General features: G+C 47.2%; 1 protein-coding gene across 1 annotated transcript; it reads left to right on the top strand.

Annotated features, from left to right (window-relative positions):
• The first annotated feature begins 1440 nt into the window (after positions 1-1440).
• Positions 1441-18322, top strand: ACTR1A (actin related protein 1A). The gene is made up of 11 exons (XM_061162485.1): positions 1441-1571; positions 9101-9165; positions 10006-10081; positions 10764-10889; positions 12309-12433; positions 13749-13965; positions 14657-14749; positions 15298-15472; positions 15568-15629; positions 16291-16331; positions 16513-18322. Exons 1-11 carry the CDS (start codon positions 1524-1526, stop codon positions 16613-16615), a joined length of 1131 nt encoding a protein of 376 aa, XP_061018468.1. The 5' UTR covers positions 1441-1523; the 3' UTR covers positions 16616-18322.
• Positions 18323-18354: the final 32 nt, after the last annotated feature.

Genomic DNA, 18354 nt, shown 5'->3' with positions numbered 1-18354 from the left:
TGGAAATTATTTTCCTGCCTGCAATAACCTTATTTATAATAATGTCTTCCACTCAATAATCTTGAAGAAATTTCAAGAGAAAGGGATAGAAGAGAGTCCTGACTACTGGCTATTAACTACAGGTCCCCACAACATGAAGGGAAAGAGAAAATAATTTATTAGAGAAAAAATGCACTGGGCTCCTTAGAATGCAGTAACACATAATCTCTCTTCAGTTCCATTTTCTCATTCATCAGTGTCATTTCTAGCTCCCCATGAAAATTAAAGATATACTAGAGCAGTTCCTGGGCTTCCCTCACAGCTCAGTCGGTAAAGAATCTGCTTGCAGTGCAGGAGATGTGGGTTCGATCCCTGGGTAGGGAAGATCCCATCGAGAAGGAAATGGCAACCCACTCCAGTATTCTTGCCTGGAGAATCCCATGGACAGAGGATCCTGGCAGGCTACAAATCCATGGGGTCACAAGAGTCGGATACGACTTAGCGACTAAAGAGAGAGAGAGAACAGTTACTGAAGCTATTAGATGAACGATGTTTTAATGACCAAAAGATCATCTATACAAGTAGTTCCAAATGTCAGTCTTCAGACCAATACTAGTATGTTGCCAAGTTTACACCTTTCCAGGAAAACAATGAGAAAATCAACAAAAAATATTTTGTTGATTATTTCCGGTACTTTGGCCACCTGATGTGAAGAACTGACTGGGAAAGACCCTGATGCTGGGAAAGATTGAAGGCAGGAGGAGAAGGGGATGACAGAGGATGAGATGGTTGGATGGCATCACTGACTCAATGGACATGAGTTTGAGTAAACTCCAGGAGTTGGTGATGGACAGGGAAACCTGGCGTGCTGCAGTCCATGGGGTCGCCAAGAGTCGGACACGACTGAGCTGAACTGAACAAAAATATACTTTTTTTTTCCCAAAAAAAGTAAGCTTTATGCAATATACTTTCCTTTGTTCTAGGAATATGTTCCTCACCTGTATATATACTAAAATTTCCTTTTATTAGACTAAGAAGGTGGTAGATGTTTATTAATGCCTTATAGACCCATATAAAAACATCACAACCTCATATCTTCCAGGGGAAGTGGTGGGGAGTGGAAGGACTAGCCTGTAAAATCAAAACATTCGCGAGTTACTAATCAATCCAAACCGAACTACAGACAGTACTGAAGACTACATACTTCAGCATGCACTTAGAATCCCTTCAAAGGGACTACAGATCCAGACATGAAATTGCAACCATCAATAGGCGTACCCTTCTATTTACCTACAGAAACTACAAAGCCCAGCGTACTGTGCGTCGAAACGCGCCGCTCCGTTCCTTAAACGAGGCGGGGTTCCGAAGCTGCCTGACTGGCTAACTCAGGTGCAAGGCATGTTGGGTATTGTAGTTCTTCGAAAGTGAGGTCGGGCCGCTCCCCGACTGCCCAGTGCCGGCGGCTAGACTGCGCATGCGTGTCAGTGGCGTTAGCGGCGGACCGGGCTGGCAGTTCCTTCCTCGGAAGGAGAGGTTCTTCTGCCATGGAGTCCTACGATGTAATCGCCAACCAGCCTGTCGTGATCGACAACGTGAGTTGCATCCCCCTAGCAGGGCTTATGCTCTCCTCTCCGAAGGGATCGCTTCCCGTGTTTCAGTCTGGGCTGCCGGTTCTTTGTCACTGGCCCGGCCTGTCAGGCGGGTTCAGCCGCCGCCGCCTCTCTCCTCCCTCGACCTGAAGTCCGCAGATAGGGCGACCAGCTGGCCAGCAACCATGGGATGGAGAACCTTGGGATGGATAAAGGGAAGGGTTATAGTCCTAGCAGGGTCCTTGGGCCCTTGACTCAAGGGGCCTTAACCGCTCTGAGCCCCCGGCGCCCGCCCCTCCCCAGTTTTCGATAACCCTATTGGCTGCTCTGGCTGTCCATCTTGACCGCTGACCCCGCCTCTGGGCCTTGCCGGATGAGGGCAGCCTTCTGCAGTGATTGGCTCGCGCCCCTGCCGTTCTTCCGGGCCGCCATAGTGTTTCCCCTCTCTAAGGGCGGTGCGGTGCACGAGGGCTGTTGTGATTGGTTTCGGGGACTCCCAGTGGAGGGGGCAGACGGGCTAGGGCCAGCCGCCGGGTGGAGAAGGGCTAAGTTTCCTTCGGCTTGGCGGTGTATCTGGGTGGGGTCCGAGAGTGTGATGCCAGAAATGGCCTCAGGATTTCAGTTATTTCTGTGATTATAAATTACAGCGTTAATAAAGGTCGAGAAGAAAGGAGAATGACAAAGCAAGCAGGGAGGTACCTTCCTCTTTGGAACGCTTAGTTGCTGGGGGTAAAAATTACTAAACATAATACTTGCCAGGCGCTCCAGCGCTTACACGGAGGGTTTGCATACATTCCAATTGGATCTTCACAAAAACCGGGTGAATAATTAAGGCAGGAATTTTGATCCTCGTTTTACAAATGAGAAAACTGAAGCGCAAAAAGGTAAAGTGAGCCCAAGGTCGCACATTAATCCAGTGCTTTATCCGTTATTCATCCTGATAGTACCCACGCAAATGCATCGATAGTCACAAATGGAAAGAATCTAAATATAGCTCTTATTTTTGGCGGAAGGAGGCAGTTATTAAAAAAGTGGATGTCTGTCTTCCATTCAAAGGTTTGGTCCAACGGAGATTGGTTGCTACCTTTCTAGTCCCCTCTGAGTCCCTCTACTAAGTCAGAATTGCGAATTCCCTCTGTCTTAAGCTGACTCAGATTCGGTCTCTTGATTCAGTCCTTGGGACCGTTGGCACTTGCAAGGTCCTTTCGTCTGCACCATCTTATTCAAGCTTCAACACTGATAGGTAGATAGGACTCGAAATATACAGAAAAAATGAGACGTGGAGAGGTTAAATAACAGTATTCAAACCACCTGGCTTATGAATTGAAGAGCCAAGACTCAATTTGAGATTGAGTTCTTAATTCCTCACTTTTTCCAAGGAAAGGTGCTTCTTTGGCTAACTTCCCTTCTCTCCTGGAATAAGGTTGAGCTCAGTGAGACACCTTATGTTGGGGAGGATTTGGTCGGCGGGCAGGGCGGGGAGGGTCGCGGATCTCCTTCTTTAGGCTATTGAATCCGGGTGGGAAAAGATGCTTGGTAGTCCTTCACTTTTCCTTAGTCTCTCGTTCCCCAGTTCACTTCACACATCCAGTATCTAGGGCCTGGCACCACTAGGTGCACATTGGATTTTTAATTTTTATGGGTGGGGGGGATAAATGGCTGAAAAATCTCTATGACAGTAATAAAGATGTCCCTAAATAAAAAAAGGATGGGAGGAAGGACTAGTTACTGCATGAGGTTGAGCAGGACTCTTTGTTCTTGATGTTAAATTTCAGAGAACACTACTATTTCTGTCTTCAGCCAGTTTGTGTATGCCTCATGTGCCTTTTTCTTGGTTTTAAGAAGAAAGAAAAATAGAAATGAGCAATTTCCTGTTTTCATCTGCAGTGCAAAAGGAGCAGTCTGTCCATCCCACCAGACCTTTTGCTTCTAGAATTGTTGGGCAGCAGTGCTATCTCCAACCATTTTCTTTATGTCACTTACGCAAATGCTTCTTAGTTCCTTCTTTCTCATTCTTGATAGTGTATTTGAAATGCTTCAAAGCAGCAGTACCTTTTCAGTTTGAATACTTAAGGAATAGACTTGTTTTTTCTCTGGGAAAACATTTCCTTTATTATGCCAGCAATCCCACCAAAAGGTTAAGTAGGAGAAACGTAAATAATTTTTCCACTAGAATTTACTATCTGCCAGTAAATCATTTAAAATAGTTGAGCCAGCTTTTTTTTTTTTTTTTTGAGCCAGCTTTATATTATGAGAATAACGTGTCTCCAGCAGATTTAACAGCTCCATAGCTTATCATGCTGCCACAATTTTATTTCTGGGCTAAGGAGAGTGTAATTAAAAGACAGAAAAACAAAGAAAGCAAGGAAAAGAGAGAACAGCCCTGTTATCAGTTCACAGCCTTTCCTAGTCTTTTTTTTTTTTCTTTCCTAGTCTTAAGACAATTGACCACCCCTTTCATAGAATTCTGGGACCAAACCAATTCATCAGAATTTAATGAAGAAGATGGAAGGGTGTGTGTATGCATATGTGCATGTGCGATTTAATGACAACAACAACAACAAAAAGTGATGAGTATTTTAAAAAACTAAGCATGTTGTTCTTCCCAAAGTCATATTACAGATAGTAGTACAAGAATGAGAAGGGCCACTCTCAGGACTACAACACTTTTATTGGAATACTGTATTTATTCTGAAGCTCAGATCTTTGGGAGGATCTCGAAGATTAAATACTTCCATAAAATGAATCAACATTATAGTCAATCTTAAAATTGTCTTTTCTGGCTAGACTATGTGGGCCTAAATGCAGGAGTAATATCAGATCTCTACAAGTTTTTCAACCTAAGAGTTTTACTGTTTTGGGGGGGTCATTATGCTTCTTTGGCCCCCTTTTGAAAAGTGAGATTCTTTAAACACACGGAAAAGTTCAGAGACGTATATAATAAGCACCTATGTAGCATGTGTCCTCCACCTTGATTTAATAAATGTTGTCATTTGCCAAATTTGCTTCAGATTTTTTTAGGACATAAAACATTACAGATATAATCGAAGCCTCTTTGTACCCATCCATAATCCCATCCTTTCTTTCTGGTCCATACATAACCCCAGAAGCAAACCTCATTGTAAAATTAATGTGCTCCTTTCTTTCTGATTTTATGGACACATGTATTTTATAATGTGTGTGTGTATAGTATTTATGTTTTGAATTTTTACTTAGCTGCTATCATCTTATTTGCTAGCTCTCCTTATTCTGGTGGTGGTGGTGGTTTAGTTGCTAAATTGTGTCTGACTGTGACCCCCATGGACTGTAGCCTGCCAGGCTCCTCTGTCCATGTTCTTTTCCAGGCAAGAATACTGGAGTGGGTTGCCATGCCCTTCTCCAGGCAATCTTCCAGATTCAGGGACTGAACCCACAGCTCCTGCACTGGTATCCTGATTCTTAACTGCTGAGCCACCAGGGAAGCCCTTCCTTAATGTAAAAAATTTCAAATATAAACAAAAGGAGGGGAAATGTTATAACAAATATCCATATATCCATCATCTAACTCTAACAGTTATCAACTCTTGACTAATCTTTTTAGCAACATACCCACCCACTTCCCTCTTGCACAAACTTTTAAAAACATAACCAATATACTATTATCAAAGCTAATAAAATTAACAGTAATTCCTTAATATCATCAAATATCTAGTCAGTGTCAAATTTCACTAATTTTCTCTTTCTAACAGTTTGTCATCAGCTCTTAAGATCTGTTGATTCACTTAAGTTTAAGGGACACTAGAATTTAGCTGAGAAAATGAAGTCAGTGTATTTATTTAACACCATCACTTGTGGTATGACTTTCAGCCTGTTGGTTGCACAACTGCAGTGAGAATCCTCCCTGGTTTGGTGGAGAGAGGGAAGAGAAGGTAGCTTATAGATTACACTCAATTACGTGTATTTTGAGAGCCATGGATGTGCTTCACAAGGTGGAAAGAATGTCTAGAATAGGGGTCTCAAACTCAATGCCTGGGGAGGCCAAGCAGATACATTAAAAAGGCAGAGGAGGGGCAGGGGGATGAGGAGAAGGTAGTCTTAATAAGTGAGAAATCTGAAAGCTGCATTGAGCATGCTTGACCAAAGGGTCAGCTGCTTCTTATTTCCAGCAGGTTGTCCCCATGCAGGCTCAGTGTTACCAGATTTTCTCATTTTTCAAGGGAAATCAGAAGTGTTAATTAAAAAAAGAAGAAGAAGAAGTGTTAATTTCATATGCAATCTCTAGTGTTTTTTAATTTTTAATTTTTTTTTTGGCCACACCAGGTGGCATGTGGGATCTTAGGTCCCCGACCAGGGATCGACCCCTCGCTCCCTATGTTGGAACCATGGAGTCTTAACCACTGGGCCACCAGGGAAGTCCTGCAATCTCTAATTTTTAACTGTTGGAAGTCAATGTAAAAGTAGTTTGTGATCTGTGGAGATAGAAAGTACGTTAGTGGTTGTCTAGGGTGGGGGTTAGTAAGGATGGAGAATGGCTGCTAATGGGTACAGGGTTTCTTGGGGGGATGATGAAAAGTTCTAAAATTAGGTTGTAGTGATGATTGTTCAGCTCTGTAAATATACTAAGAACCATTAGATTATGCACCATTTAAAAAAGCTCATTACCCATTTAAGGGTAAATTGTGTGGTATGTGAATTTTATCTCAATAAAGTTGTTTTTTAAAAACTACTTTGTGGACCAAACAAAATATGTCTTTGGGCCAGAATGGGCTACCAGTGTCCTAGAATCTGAGGCTCCACCTCTCAGTGTTAAACGGCAGACAACTAGCCTTCTTCCCAGCATGTTAAGAATAATCAGTGGTTAGGGTAAAGTTGCCCAAGCCACTGGGTCAATACCCAGCAGGTACTACAAGAACCATGCTGAGGAATTTGCTGTTTGTTTGCCTGCATCAGAAAGAGAATGGTCAGAGTTGGCTGGCAGCAGACTTGAGTTCCAAAAATCAAATATTTAATGAGATTACTTTTTCAAATGTAGGCATTTGTTTCAAACAAAGCATTTGTTTACTTGGTTTTGACAGAGTGAATAACAAAGAGTGGCAGCTCATTTGCCAAGTATACAGTTCCTAGTTACAAATACTGTTAAGTTGACATGACCCCTTTGTATGCTCTCTTGGTATGGCTTGAGCAAAATAAAGGCAACTCAGCCACTTCCCCTGTCCCCACCCATTTTTCACCTGACACTTGGCCTGCCAAGCCAGCTCATGGGGCTGCAGGGACAAGCTGGGTCTGGTTCTACCTTGTGTATCATTCCCAAGACTGTCTTCATCTTCCCTGTACCACCTCTGCCTGGGGCTTCTGGCATTCCAGCTGCTCATTCAGGTTCCATACTTTCGGCTTCATCCGCCAATCATTTGAGCTTGGTTTTCATTTTAGTTAGCCAGCATCTAGCCAAGTAGCCTGCAAATGTCATACTGCTGATATACAAAGTCTCTGACCTCAAGGAATTTGCACTGAAAAGAGACCAAAAATGTAAACCGTAAATTAGAATAGAAAGCAGAATGAAATTCATGCTACCTAGTGAACGAGGTAGTGGTGATAGGTAATGGGAAGAGGATAACAAATTCCAGCTGGAGATTATCCTTCAGGAGGAAGGCAGTGATATTTGAACTGGACCTGTTATATTCTTGCTGGGAAGGACAGGGAGAAAGAAAATAATCTAATGTCTTAATCTGCCTTGTCACTCAAACTCTAGCCCTCTTGTCAGTAAACTCAAAGTCAAATCTCCAGGAAAATCATCTCTTAGAAATATCTTAGAGAATCCCTGGTGGTCCATTGGCTAAGACTCCATACTCCCAAGGCAAGGGGATTGGGTTTAATTCCTGGTTGGGGAACTAGATCCCACATGCCACAACTGAAAGATTCTACATGCTGCAGCTAAGACCTGGTGCAGCCAAATAAATAAATATTAAAGGGAAAAAAAAAGTATCAGTCTCGTCCAAAAAAAATTCTAGAGTCTAAAGCACAGATTTCATCTTTACTTTTCTCGTTTTCAACTCCTGCCAGGAGATCCAATTAGTCTGTTAGCGTCACCACACCCAGATGAAGGCAATGGGCAATTATCGGAAGCCTGAGCTAACGAGTTCCCCAAATTCTCTTGTACGATGTTCTTCTCACTAGCTGCGCCACTGTCCCCAAGCCCTTGGGTTTGCAGTAGGATAGTCCTCCCTCCTTCCCAGTCTTTCAGCTCAGTTTACAGCTGTACCTTTTCCAGGCTCCTTGCTGTTCTGCCCAGACCGATGAGTTTGCACATTGTCTCCTGTTTTTTCTGTTGGCAGAAGTTCCTGCTGTCTTAGAGAACTGGCTTGCCCTGCTCTCCCCCAATACCTCTTTCCCTGTCCTTCAACCACTTCTAACCTCCTCCCTCCTCCCTCGCTAGGATCAGTCACCTACCCCCTCACCTTGCTCTTATAAAAATGCAGGAATAAAAAAGACAGATGGATCCAGGGGTATTGCTGGGAAGCCTTTGGTACCAAGGTAACCTTGGCTATTTAGCATCTCCTGATGTGTTTAATGCCTGTGTGTTCTGGAAACATTACACTGCACCCCAGGAGAAGTTGTCGACAGGCAGCAGGAGACGGCTTGCTGCACTTGGAGCCGCAACTGTGTTGGGGATAGAAGGACAAGGGTACCCAGTGTAGTGGTAGAAGAATTAAGAAGGAAGAGAACAGGGTGATCTGCAGGCAGCATCAAGCCTCAACATCTGTCTTGCATGGAGTTGATGTCCAGAATCAGTGTTTACTTTGGCTGGGCCCAAGTGGTACCAGATGATGGTGGGAGACGGCAGATTCTTTTCAGAGTGCTTAAGGGCTCTTCTGCTCTTTACCCTCAAGAGACCAATGAGTACAGCAAAGCACAGTGAAAAAGCAAAACAAAAACAACAACAACAAAAAAAAAAAAAGGCAAAACAACTACTACAACCACCCCACAAATCATTGCAGTCTGCCCCTGCAGTCAGAACCAGACGGCATATGTCATATGGGAGTTAGCTTCAAGTATGGCAGTGCCCTCAAGGTGTGTCTGTCATAGAGGCCCTGGAGAGCAGGGACAGTTCAGGTCTGAGCTGGGAAGGTAGCTTAGATGAGCACTCCTTGATGGTTTAGCAGAATTGTGCGCCCTTCCCACCTTGGTTGTGTTCCTAAACTCGGCCGCTTTGTGCTTCTAGGTACTTTCCTCTTCTGTCCTCAAGCCTTTTCCTTTTCTTCCCTTTATTAATACTATTTTTAATTCCAAAAGTAAACATGTTCAATGTAGAAAAGACAAAGAATACATAAAAATCAAATAGAGTGTGCAGTAGAAATTCCCCTCACCATTCCCAGCCCCAGTGCCCTCCCTTTGGCATGCATTCACGGTACAAATCCTCATATGAGTGGATATATTATACATAAATATAAGGTCCTTTCTCTTTCTAAAATAAAGGTGGAACCATATTATACATACTATGTGATATGAATCTCTTCTTGTTTGTGTGATAGTCTGACTTCTCTTTCTCTCCTCAGGGATCCGGTGTGATTAAAGCTGGTTTTGCTGGTGATCAGATCCCCAAATACTGCTTCCCAAACTAGTAAGTCATTCTGTAGCTTAGTCAGAAGCTTGTAAGGCTAGTCAGTTTTGTTATGATGTCAGCCCTCCATCTTTTAGGGGGACAGGATCTCTCATTTAGGTCAGCCTTGGTACTCAAAACAACAACAAGCAAGGGACAAGAGCTGGCTTTGGGAGTAAGCAAACTGTTGCCTGCATGGTACAATTGAGGGGCAGTTGTTTTTTTATTTGCCAAAAATGTTATCATTGGTGACTTACTGCTTTGGATGACACTCTCATAATGGAGTCCTCTTCTTAAAATTCTCCTGTCACTCAGAATGGAATTTGACATTAAACCATACCTACCATTCTCGGGAGAATGAGTCTTTTTCTCAGCACTTTCTTACCAAGGCAGAGATGCTGCGGGCAGGAAAAGGGCACGGGCACCTGGGAGAGGGGTCAAAGCAGCGGAGAAAGGAGGAAGGCCATCTCTCAGTTACAGCATCACAGTTGTCCTTCGTAGAAGGCCTGGGCAGGAGGCTAAGGAGACAAAAACTTTTTGAGTTAATCACTCTAAATGAACTCTTGTTTCCTTGTCTCTCTTGATCTGTACATACAGAAGAGAAGAACTAGGGATATTGAATCCTCCCGAATTTGATAACTTATAAATATAATAAACATATGAAATAGTATACTAATGCATAAATACAAAAAAAATGTTCATTATAGAAATTGTGGGAAGTGCATTCCTCAGTGACAGTCGCAGTAGAATTGAGTGTATTTCTTCCCATCCAAGTATATGCATTAGTACATCTTTCCTGTGTTCTGTCTTGTGTTATGTCACGAAATGAGAAGTGATAGTCTTCCCCACTCTCTTTTGTAGTGTGGGCAGACCCAAGCATGTTCGTGTCATGGCAGGCGCCCTCGAAGGTGACATCTTCATTGGCCCCAAAGCCGAGGTAATCCCATGTCCTACTGAAGAATCCTCAAGCCAGCAGGGGACCTTCACTGTTCCCCATGCAGGCAGTATCCGACAGAGGGACATGAGTAAAAGAAACAATTTCCTCTTGAACTCTCCCCTTTCACTCTTTCATTCTAAAGAGAATAAACCTAACTGGTTTATTTCTCCCAGGAACAGCCTCTGGTTTTGGAGAGGAAATATCTGGAACCCCACTTTGGGAAACAGAGACCAGTCCAGAAAAAAGGGCTTTTGCCTTCCTTCTATCACTATGTTGCCAATGATCAAATTGACTGGCTTGGTTATTTTTTGGCAAAAGTGATTGAGGGGAGATCCTGGCTGGGGTACCCTGGGGATAAGTTAATTAGTACAGTTTGGCAGAGCCCTCGGGCAGCTTCTAGAAGCAGAACAACAGAATCTTTGTTGCCAACCTTGGTTGCAGATGCCAGGAGATTGTGTCCTGGGACCAGACAATGAGGAGGATGCCACCCAGGGGCCCACGGAAAGGCAGAAGCCCTCTGCTTTGCCAGCTGCTTGGGCATTGAGCACAGTTCACAGCATACAGTTTAGTGACTTGGAGGATGGGTGGGTCCATCCTTAGCCAGGGGTGCGGATTGTGGGGTCCACCCAGCAGTCCTGCTGAGAGGCTGGCTGCGGCTGCAAGCACTGCTGTCTGCCCCCAGGAGCACCGAGGGCTCCTCTCCATCCGCTACCCAATGGAGCACGGCATCGTCAAGGACTGGAATGACATGGAGCGCATCTGGCAGTATGTCTACTCTAAGGACCAGCTGCAGACTTTCTCAGAGGAGGTGAGGGTCCTGTGTGTGGGGTGCCATGGGGGCTATGCAGAGCAGACAGAAGCCCTATCCCAGAGATGAGGCAGATGACAACGATAACTGCCTTGAGTGTTTGTGTCTTATGTTCTAGGCATCAGGCATGTGCTTTTCAGACATGTTTGCATTTAATCTTCACAGCATCCCTATGAGCACAGGTAGTATTATTATCTCCCTTTTACAAACAAGGGAACAGAAGTTCAGAGAAGCCAGGTGGTATTTCCGCAATCACCCAGTGAAGAGTGGTAGAGCTGGGGTTCCAACCCACGCCTTTCAGACTTCGGAGCTATATATACTCTTTAGTTTGTTTTTTTTTTTCCCATTTATTTTTATTAGTTGGAGGCTAATTACTTTACAATATTGTAGTGGTTTTTGCCATACATTGACATGAATCAGCCATGGATTTACATGTGTTCCCCTTCCCGATCCCCCGTCCCACCTCCCTCTCCATCCCATCCCTCTGGGTCTTCCCAGTACACCAGCCCTCAGCACTTGTCTCATGCATCCAACCTGGGCTGGTGATCTGTTTCATCCTTGATAGTATACTTGTTTCAATGCTATTCTCTCAGAACATCCCACCCTCGCCTTCTCCCATAGAGTCCAAAAGTCTGTTCTGTACATCTTTGTCTCTTTTTCTGTTTTGCATATAGGGTTATCGTTACCATCTTTTTAAATTCCATATATATGCGTTAGTATACTGTATTGGTCTTTATCTTTCTGGCTTACTTTACTCTGTATAATGGGCTCCACTTTCATCCATCTCATTAGAACTGATTCAAATGAATTCTTTTTAATGGCTGAGTAATATTCCATAGTGTATATGTACCACAGCTTCCTTATCCATTCGTCTGCTGATGGGCATCTAGGTTGCTTCCATGTCCTGGCTATTATAAACAGTGCTGCGATGAACATGGGGGGGACTTTAGTTTCTAAGGAAGGAACTCCCAACTCAGAAACACAAAGGAAGGTGCTGACTAGGCTTATCAGAATTTCCAAGAGAGGGATATATTCTGTTTTTTAATAGTATAATCAATAATGATATTTAATTTTCTATTTTGAAAAAAAAATTTAAGGATTACTTTTATCATAGTAATTTCAAATTTAGAGTTTAGCAAAATTTTGACACCTGGAGCTATCCAGAAGGTACAAGGGCCTATATAAGAATCTTGGAGGACAAGAGGGTAGTAGAAGGTGAGGATAGAATGACACTTTAAAGGGGGTATGAATTTGGAAAGTTGAGAAACTGGCTTGTCTGGTGGTAAGTGACCAGCCCACCAGCCCTCTTTTAGAGAGAGGCTGACAAAGTCCGTGTGGGCTCTCCAGCCAGCTATGCAGTACTAATGAGGGCTGGGAATCTGTCCTCACCCTAATTGCTGTCCGGGCATCTTTCACCAGCATCCTGTGCTCCTGACAGAGGCGCCTTTAAATCCACGGAAAAACCGGGAACGAGCTGCTGAAGTTTTCTTCGAGACCTTCAATGTGCCAGCCCTTTTCATCTCCATGCAAGCTGTGCTCAGCCTGTGAGTAACAGCTGGCTGGCGAGCCTGGCCCCTGAGGGGAAGCAGTCCTTTGGCAGAATCGAGGCTGGCCCTGCTGTGGGTTGGTGCAGAGCTCCCTAAGCACCCCTGCCAGGGACAGTAATGGATGGTGGGAAAGGGAGCATCTTCCAGTCTCGGCCCTCCCTCCTGGTCTGGTGCCAAAGGCTCTCCGCTGAGCCTGCTGGGAAGGCCACGTGCTGCAACAGCTCTCCCTGCTGGCCCCTGCAGTGAGTTCAGGTGTTTTTTTCAGGGCCTACTTGAGCCAGGCGCTGTGCAAGGCTGGTGATAGGCTCGTGATGAAAACACCCCTGTCATCCTGTCTGGCTCCCAGCCTGCCTCCCACCAGGGTTAGGTCTATTGCCAAGATCATATATTGGTAGCCTGCAGATGGCATGTTTGACCCCGCTGAAAAATTGTGAGCCAACCTTTAAAAATTAGGACATTTCCTATCAAAATCAAAATTTCCGACTTCTCTGAAAAAAAATGGGAAGATCTGATAATGCTGGGCCTGCATTCCTCTAGAGCAAAAATCAGCAGAAGCTGAAAGAAAATCGCAGCTGCCATTTTAAACAGGATTTGGAAACCTGACTTCACCACAGCCTTCTCCATTGCCTGTCATCTAACACGAAGGCTGAATGTCAGGTGCTGTTTATGAAACATTATGGGGTTTTCCCCCTCATATCACATATATGTCTGTACCCTTGTCCTTACCAAGAGAAAAACTTAAGGACAGACCTTGAGGGCCAAAAGCTAGTTGGTTGGTTGATTGGTTTTCCTTCTTTAACATTTTGGCCGCATTGCACAGCATGTGGGATCTTAGTTCTCTGACTAGGGATTGAACCTGGGCCCCCTGCATTGGGAGCAAAGAGTCTTAGCCACTCCACCAGGGAAGTCCCCAAAAGCTAGTTTTTTATGCAAGTGAAAATATTCTTATTTTCTTTCATTCATTCACTTCTCTTTCCTGACCCCTGAGTTTTTTCCTCTTGTCTAGAGAGTAAAAACTGTCCCTCAGGCTGGGTCCCTTGAAGCAGTAGAAGGCCAGGCCATCTCCTGCGGTTGGAGGGCCTATTCTTCTGGAGGGGTGGCAGAAGGGGCGCTTGGAGAGGCTTGGCTCCTTTCCTTCAGATATTCCAGGCTTGCTTCAGTGCTCAGGCTGCCTTCATACTCAGTCCAGTTGGAGGCTTCTGGGGAAGGCAGGCCCCAGCTTTAGTTCAGCTGACCTTGAACTCTAGCAAGAAGTGAATCTTCCCAGAGTGAGGAGGCAGGGGTGAGTGATGCTGTGCCCCCTGTGCTTCAGTTATGCCACCGGCAGGACCACGGGTGTGGTGCTGGACTCGGGGGATGGTGTCACCCATGCCGTGCCCATTTACGAGGGCTTTGCCATGCCCCACTCCATCATGCGCATCGACATCGCTGGCCGAGACGTCTCTCGCTTTCTTCGCCTCTACCTGCGCAAGGAGGGCTATGATTTCCACTCATCCTCCGAGTTTGAGATTGTCAAGGCCATAAAAGAAGTGAGTGCTGCCCCCATGGGCCCAGGGCTGGGAGAGGGGACAGGAACAGCAGCCAGGACCTCCGTGACTTAGAGTGAAGAGTGGCTAAACTCCTGCCCTGGAGATGGGTTTCTGTCCTTCCCGACCAGGCCTCCTGGCGGCCCTGTGATCTCCAGCCAGTCCCCTCACCCTGAGGGATTGACCCTCCAAAGTGCTGCCATCTTGTGGGCAAAAGGGAGCTGCCTGTATTTCCTAAGCTGAGTGATAAGCATGCCCGTGCTCATTGTTTTTATACATCATATACAGATTACACATGTTCTTTTACCCCCTTGAAGAAGTCAGACTGCTTTTTTTTTCTTTAAGTAAAATGAACCCTCTGCATCATCTACGGCTCCAGGGAGACCTCTGAGCTGGGTAGGCAGGGCCCAGAACCATACAAGTAGTAGGAAAAAGACAGGTGTCTGAACTAAGATTAGGGTGTGGTCTCAGACTCAAATACAGAAAGCTGAGTTGCCACACTTGGCCCCCAGGAAGGTGGACAGGTGGGGGCACATATCCTAAGAAGGGGCAGGGAGGTTTGGGTCAGCTTCACGGAATGGCACTTAGGATATGCAGCTCTAATAATCTTTAGGACAGTCACTGCAATGGATGGGGACTTGGATCGGGTAGGCACCAGCTTTCCAGCCAACCTGACTTGTGTTTGGTTCTCCAGAGAGCCTGCTACCTGTCCATAAACCCCCAGAAGGATGAGACACTAGAGACGGAGAAGGCGCAATACTACCTGCCCGACGGCAGCACCATTGAGGTAGGCGGCAGACCTCTCCCCTCAGGTCCTAAAAGCACTGAGCCAAAGAGAACTCCCCACGGGGAGGCTGGAGTCAAGCGCACCAGTTCTTTTACACCCTCTGCCTGGAGCAGTGTAGCTGTTGAGCTGCAGCATCTCCTGCAGGGTGAGGTGCTAGGGACTTTGCTTCTCCTGTGTGGAGGGGAGGAGGTGTTCTCCTGTGGGATTAGAAGGCTGATGTGTATTGCTGTCCTTAACCACTCAGGCACAGTATAGAGTGAATTCCAGCCCCCTGGACCTCCACTGATAGGAGGAAATTTCCACAAATGAATGAATCTATCAAGTCTCTTGGCTGGAAAATGTCAGAGCTAGGATTAAACACAAGAGCTTCCTCTCTCTAGTTTCCCAGGCGTGCTGGTTGTTCCTTTATGTTCCTAGGAGCGCTATCTTTGTTTCTTGCGGCTCTTAACATAGAAAGTCTTCCCTGAGTGTGGCCTTCAGAGCCACCTGGTTACTAAGCCCTGGGCAGAGGGACCTGAGCCTGAGACGCTTGCTCCCCCACCCCGCAGATTGGTCCTTCCCGATTTCGGGCACCTGAGCTGCTGTTCAGGCCGGACCTGATTGGCGAGGAGAGTGAGGGCATCCATGAGGTGCTGGTGTTTGCCATCCAGAAGTCTGACATGGACCTGCGGCGCACACTGTTCTCCAACATCGTCCTCTCAGGCGGCTCCACCCTCTTCAAAGGTTGGGCTTTGGTCTCAGGGCCCTACCCCAGGAAGCTGCCACGTCCTGCTGGGCCCAGGGGATTGACGTGAGATTCTCCCTTCTTGCCTATTCAGGTTTTGGTGACAGGCTATTGAGTGAAGTGAAGAAATTGGCTCCAAAAGACGTGAAGATCAGGGTAGGAGCATGCCAGGGGGTGGGCGAACTGGGCCGCCAAGGGTCTGGAACACTGCATGGCACGGCCTCCCTTCCTGCTCTGCCCAAGGTTTCCAGGCACCATTAGGTGGCTCCCAGCTTCTACTGTGCCCCTGAGGCCTACTAGAGCGGGGGACCCATCCTCATGTTGGGTCTTCACCAAACGGGGCAGTTCTGATCCCCAGATGTGGCAGGATGCTAGACATGCAGTCTGTCAGGGAAGCTAACGCTGACAGGAGCTTGGCTTCAGCTGTCCCCTGTGACACGGTCCAGCACCTCAGTGACTGCTGAGAGGAGCTGGCCTGCCTGAGGAAGGAGGGATCCTAAGTGGAGGAGCGTGGTGCCTGCCATGCAATCAGCTCCCCACCAGCCCCCAGCAGAGCTGGATCTTGCCTTCAGATAGCCCCTGCTTCCCTGGGAGCCATAGGTACTTCGGGTTGCCAGAAGCCTGTTTCTCCAGATGAGTGTCAGGCTGACCATGGTACCCCCCAGAGGGGCCACAGGGTCCAGCAGGGACAGAACTTAAAAAGGCTGTTGTGTGAAATATATCCACTGACCCTCACTGGCGGTGAGACGAGTGTTAGACGGGGAAGGGAGAGGGGAGGACGGCCATCTCAGATTCCTCTTTCCACCCACCCTGGCAGATATCTGCACCGCAAGAGAGACTCTATTCCACATGGATTGGGTGAGTAGCTCTTCTGGGAATAAGAGTGGAACACTCTTATTGCAGAGGTATTGATTACGCCTCACCACCCCAGGCCTTTGAAGAAAAGCCTGGTCTGGTTTGACCCTAGGGGCACTGCCTGGCTCCACAGATACCCACTCCCCATCTCTGACATGATTCCTTTGGATTCCCTCCATGCCAGGGGCTCCATCCTCGCCTCCCTGGACACCTTTAAGAAGATGTGGGTCTCTAAGAAGGAATACGAGGAAGACGGTGCCCGGTCCATCCACAGGAAAACCTTCTAATATTGGGACATCGTCTTCACCTTTCTCTGAAGTTAACTCCACTTTAAAACTCGCTTTCTTGAGTCGGAGTGTTTGCGAGGAACTGCCTGTGTATATGAATGTGTGTGTGTGTGGGTATGAATGTGTGCACCTATGCGAGTGCCGTGTGGCCCAGGGATCCCAGGATTTCAGGGCCCGGAAAGGACGATGAACTACCCATGATGGCGACGGCCTGAGACCTGGGGTTGACCACTAACTGGCCCCTGACAGGGAAGAGTGCTGGCAGAGGGCCCTGCTCTGTCAGCCGGGCCTTTGTCTGGCTGTGTGGGACTATGTTTACTACCACAGGGAGACAGAGAGGGAGGTAAACCAACCCCGGGGACACTTGCTGCTGCCCATCCTAGGCTGGGCCGGCCCCACCCCCTCTACCCAGGGTGCCCTGCGGCCTCCCCTTGTTTATCATTCTGCTCTCGATGCCTCTTGATCGCGGACTGAGGCCTGAGTCCAGGGTTGAGTTCTTGTCTGGTCATGTTGCAGTTTGGGTTTAGAAAGCTGGAGAAGCACTCCAGGAGCCGTTACTGAGACTTCCCTGTCAGGAGCGGGCAGGATGCCCTCAACTTCACCTGGGGACCAGGACCACACTGGGCATTTGAGGAGGGCAAGGAGCGCTACTTCTGATCAGTGGCGGGCTTACTGCTCCAACCCCCAACCCCATCCAGGGATCTCGGGAGAGTTTCAGGAGCCTGTTGGCCTCAGGTCCTGTTAACTTGCTTTCCATCCATCCATGGGCAGTGCCATCTTCAGTTTTATTTATTGAAGTGTTTGTTCAGTTAGGGGACTGGAGAGAGGGAGCTCATTGCCCCGCCCACCAGTCACCCTGTTCACACTAATGTTTACAGCGCCTAAGCTTAGCATAGCGTTCAGGGCCCCGCCACTCCCTGCCAACATGAACTGACAGTATCCATAGGCCTCAGGACCATTTGAGCTCAGACGCTACATTCAAAGTCACTCCGGCCTCTTTCTTTCTCCCTCTTCCACTTCTTCACTGCCCTGGAATCAACAGGCTGATTGCTAGTTGGATTTTTCTGAAATAGGAGGTAGAAACCCCATTTGGCAGAGGCTCCTGACAAAGGAGGGGTGTTGGGGATGCTGCCTCCATAGGACTGGAGAAAGAGCCGCAGTTAACCAAGCTGCCTTTTCCCATGCTAGCTGACCCCGGGGGACTAGCTTGTAGAGGCCAGACAGCCCCCTCTGGCTGACTTGTGCCATTCTTCTTTGGACTTGTTTGGTCAGGGAGGGAGGGGCCAGACCAGGCTGCCAGGAACTGATGGGCTCAGGCTCACCTCCTCTGGTCCAGTGGGGCCTGGTGCCTACCCTGGACTGGGCTGGCCTGGCAGGGGTCCAAAGACTCTTCAGCCCAGAAGGTGCAAAGCTGGGGCTAGCAGATATTCACTGGCACCCTCACCCATGACACCAACACTTGCCCGATCCCAGATTCCAGGCAGTATTCTCGACCCCATGCCGTCCAACGACCAAAGGCCCTGCCAGGTGTGGGCCGCAGCAGCAGGTGTGTGTGAAAGCGATGTGGCGACCCGCGGACTGCAGTGTGCTTAACCAGCTCACCTCCCTCCTCTTAGCCCAAGCCTGTCCCCTGCACAGCCTCGCACAAACCATGTTGCCTGGTGGGGCCCAGTGTACTTAAATAAACTCGTTCTAATAGACACATCAGCTGGGCCTCTGTCTAGTCAGTGCAGGTGGGA

The sequence above is a fragment of the Dama dama genome, chromosome 15 (assembly GCF_033118175.1).
Source record: "Dama dama isolate Ldn47 chromosome 15, ASM3311817v1, whole genome shotgun sequence".
Taxonomy (NCBI): Eukaryota; Metazoa; Chordata; class Mammalia; order Artiodactyla; family Cervidae; genus Dama; species Dama dama.
This window is presented reverse-complemented; position numbering and strand designations above follow the sequence as displayed.

Bases quoted from the DNA above. Each gene is read 5' to 3' on its own strand.
- ACTR1A (XM_061162485.1), top strand. From the start codon at position 1,524: ATGGAGTCCTACGATGTAATCGCCAACCAGCCTGTCGTGATCGACAAC. The intron at 10,082-10,763 runs GTAATCCCATGT...GTCTGCCCCCAG, and splicing joins TCATTGGCCCCAAAGCCGAG to GAGCACCGAGGGCTCCTCTC. The intron at 16,332-16,512 runs GTGAGTAGCTCT...CCTCCATGCCAG, and splicing joins CTCTATTCCACATGGATTGG to GGGCTCCATCCTCGCCTCCC.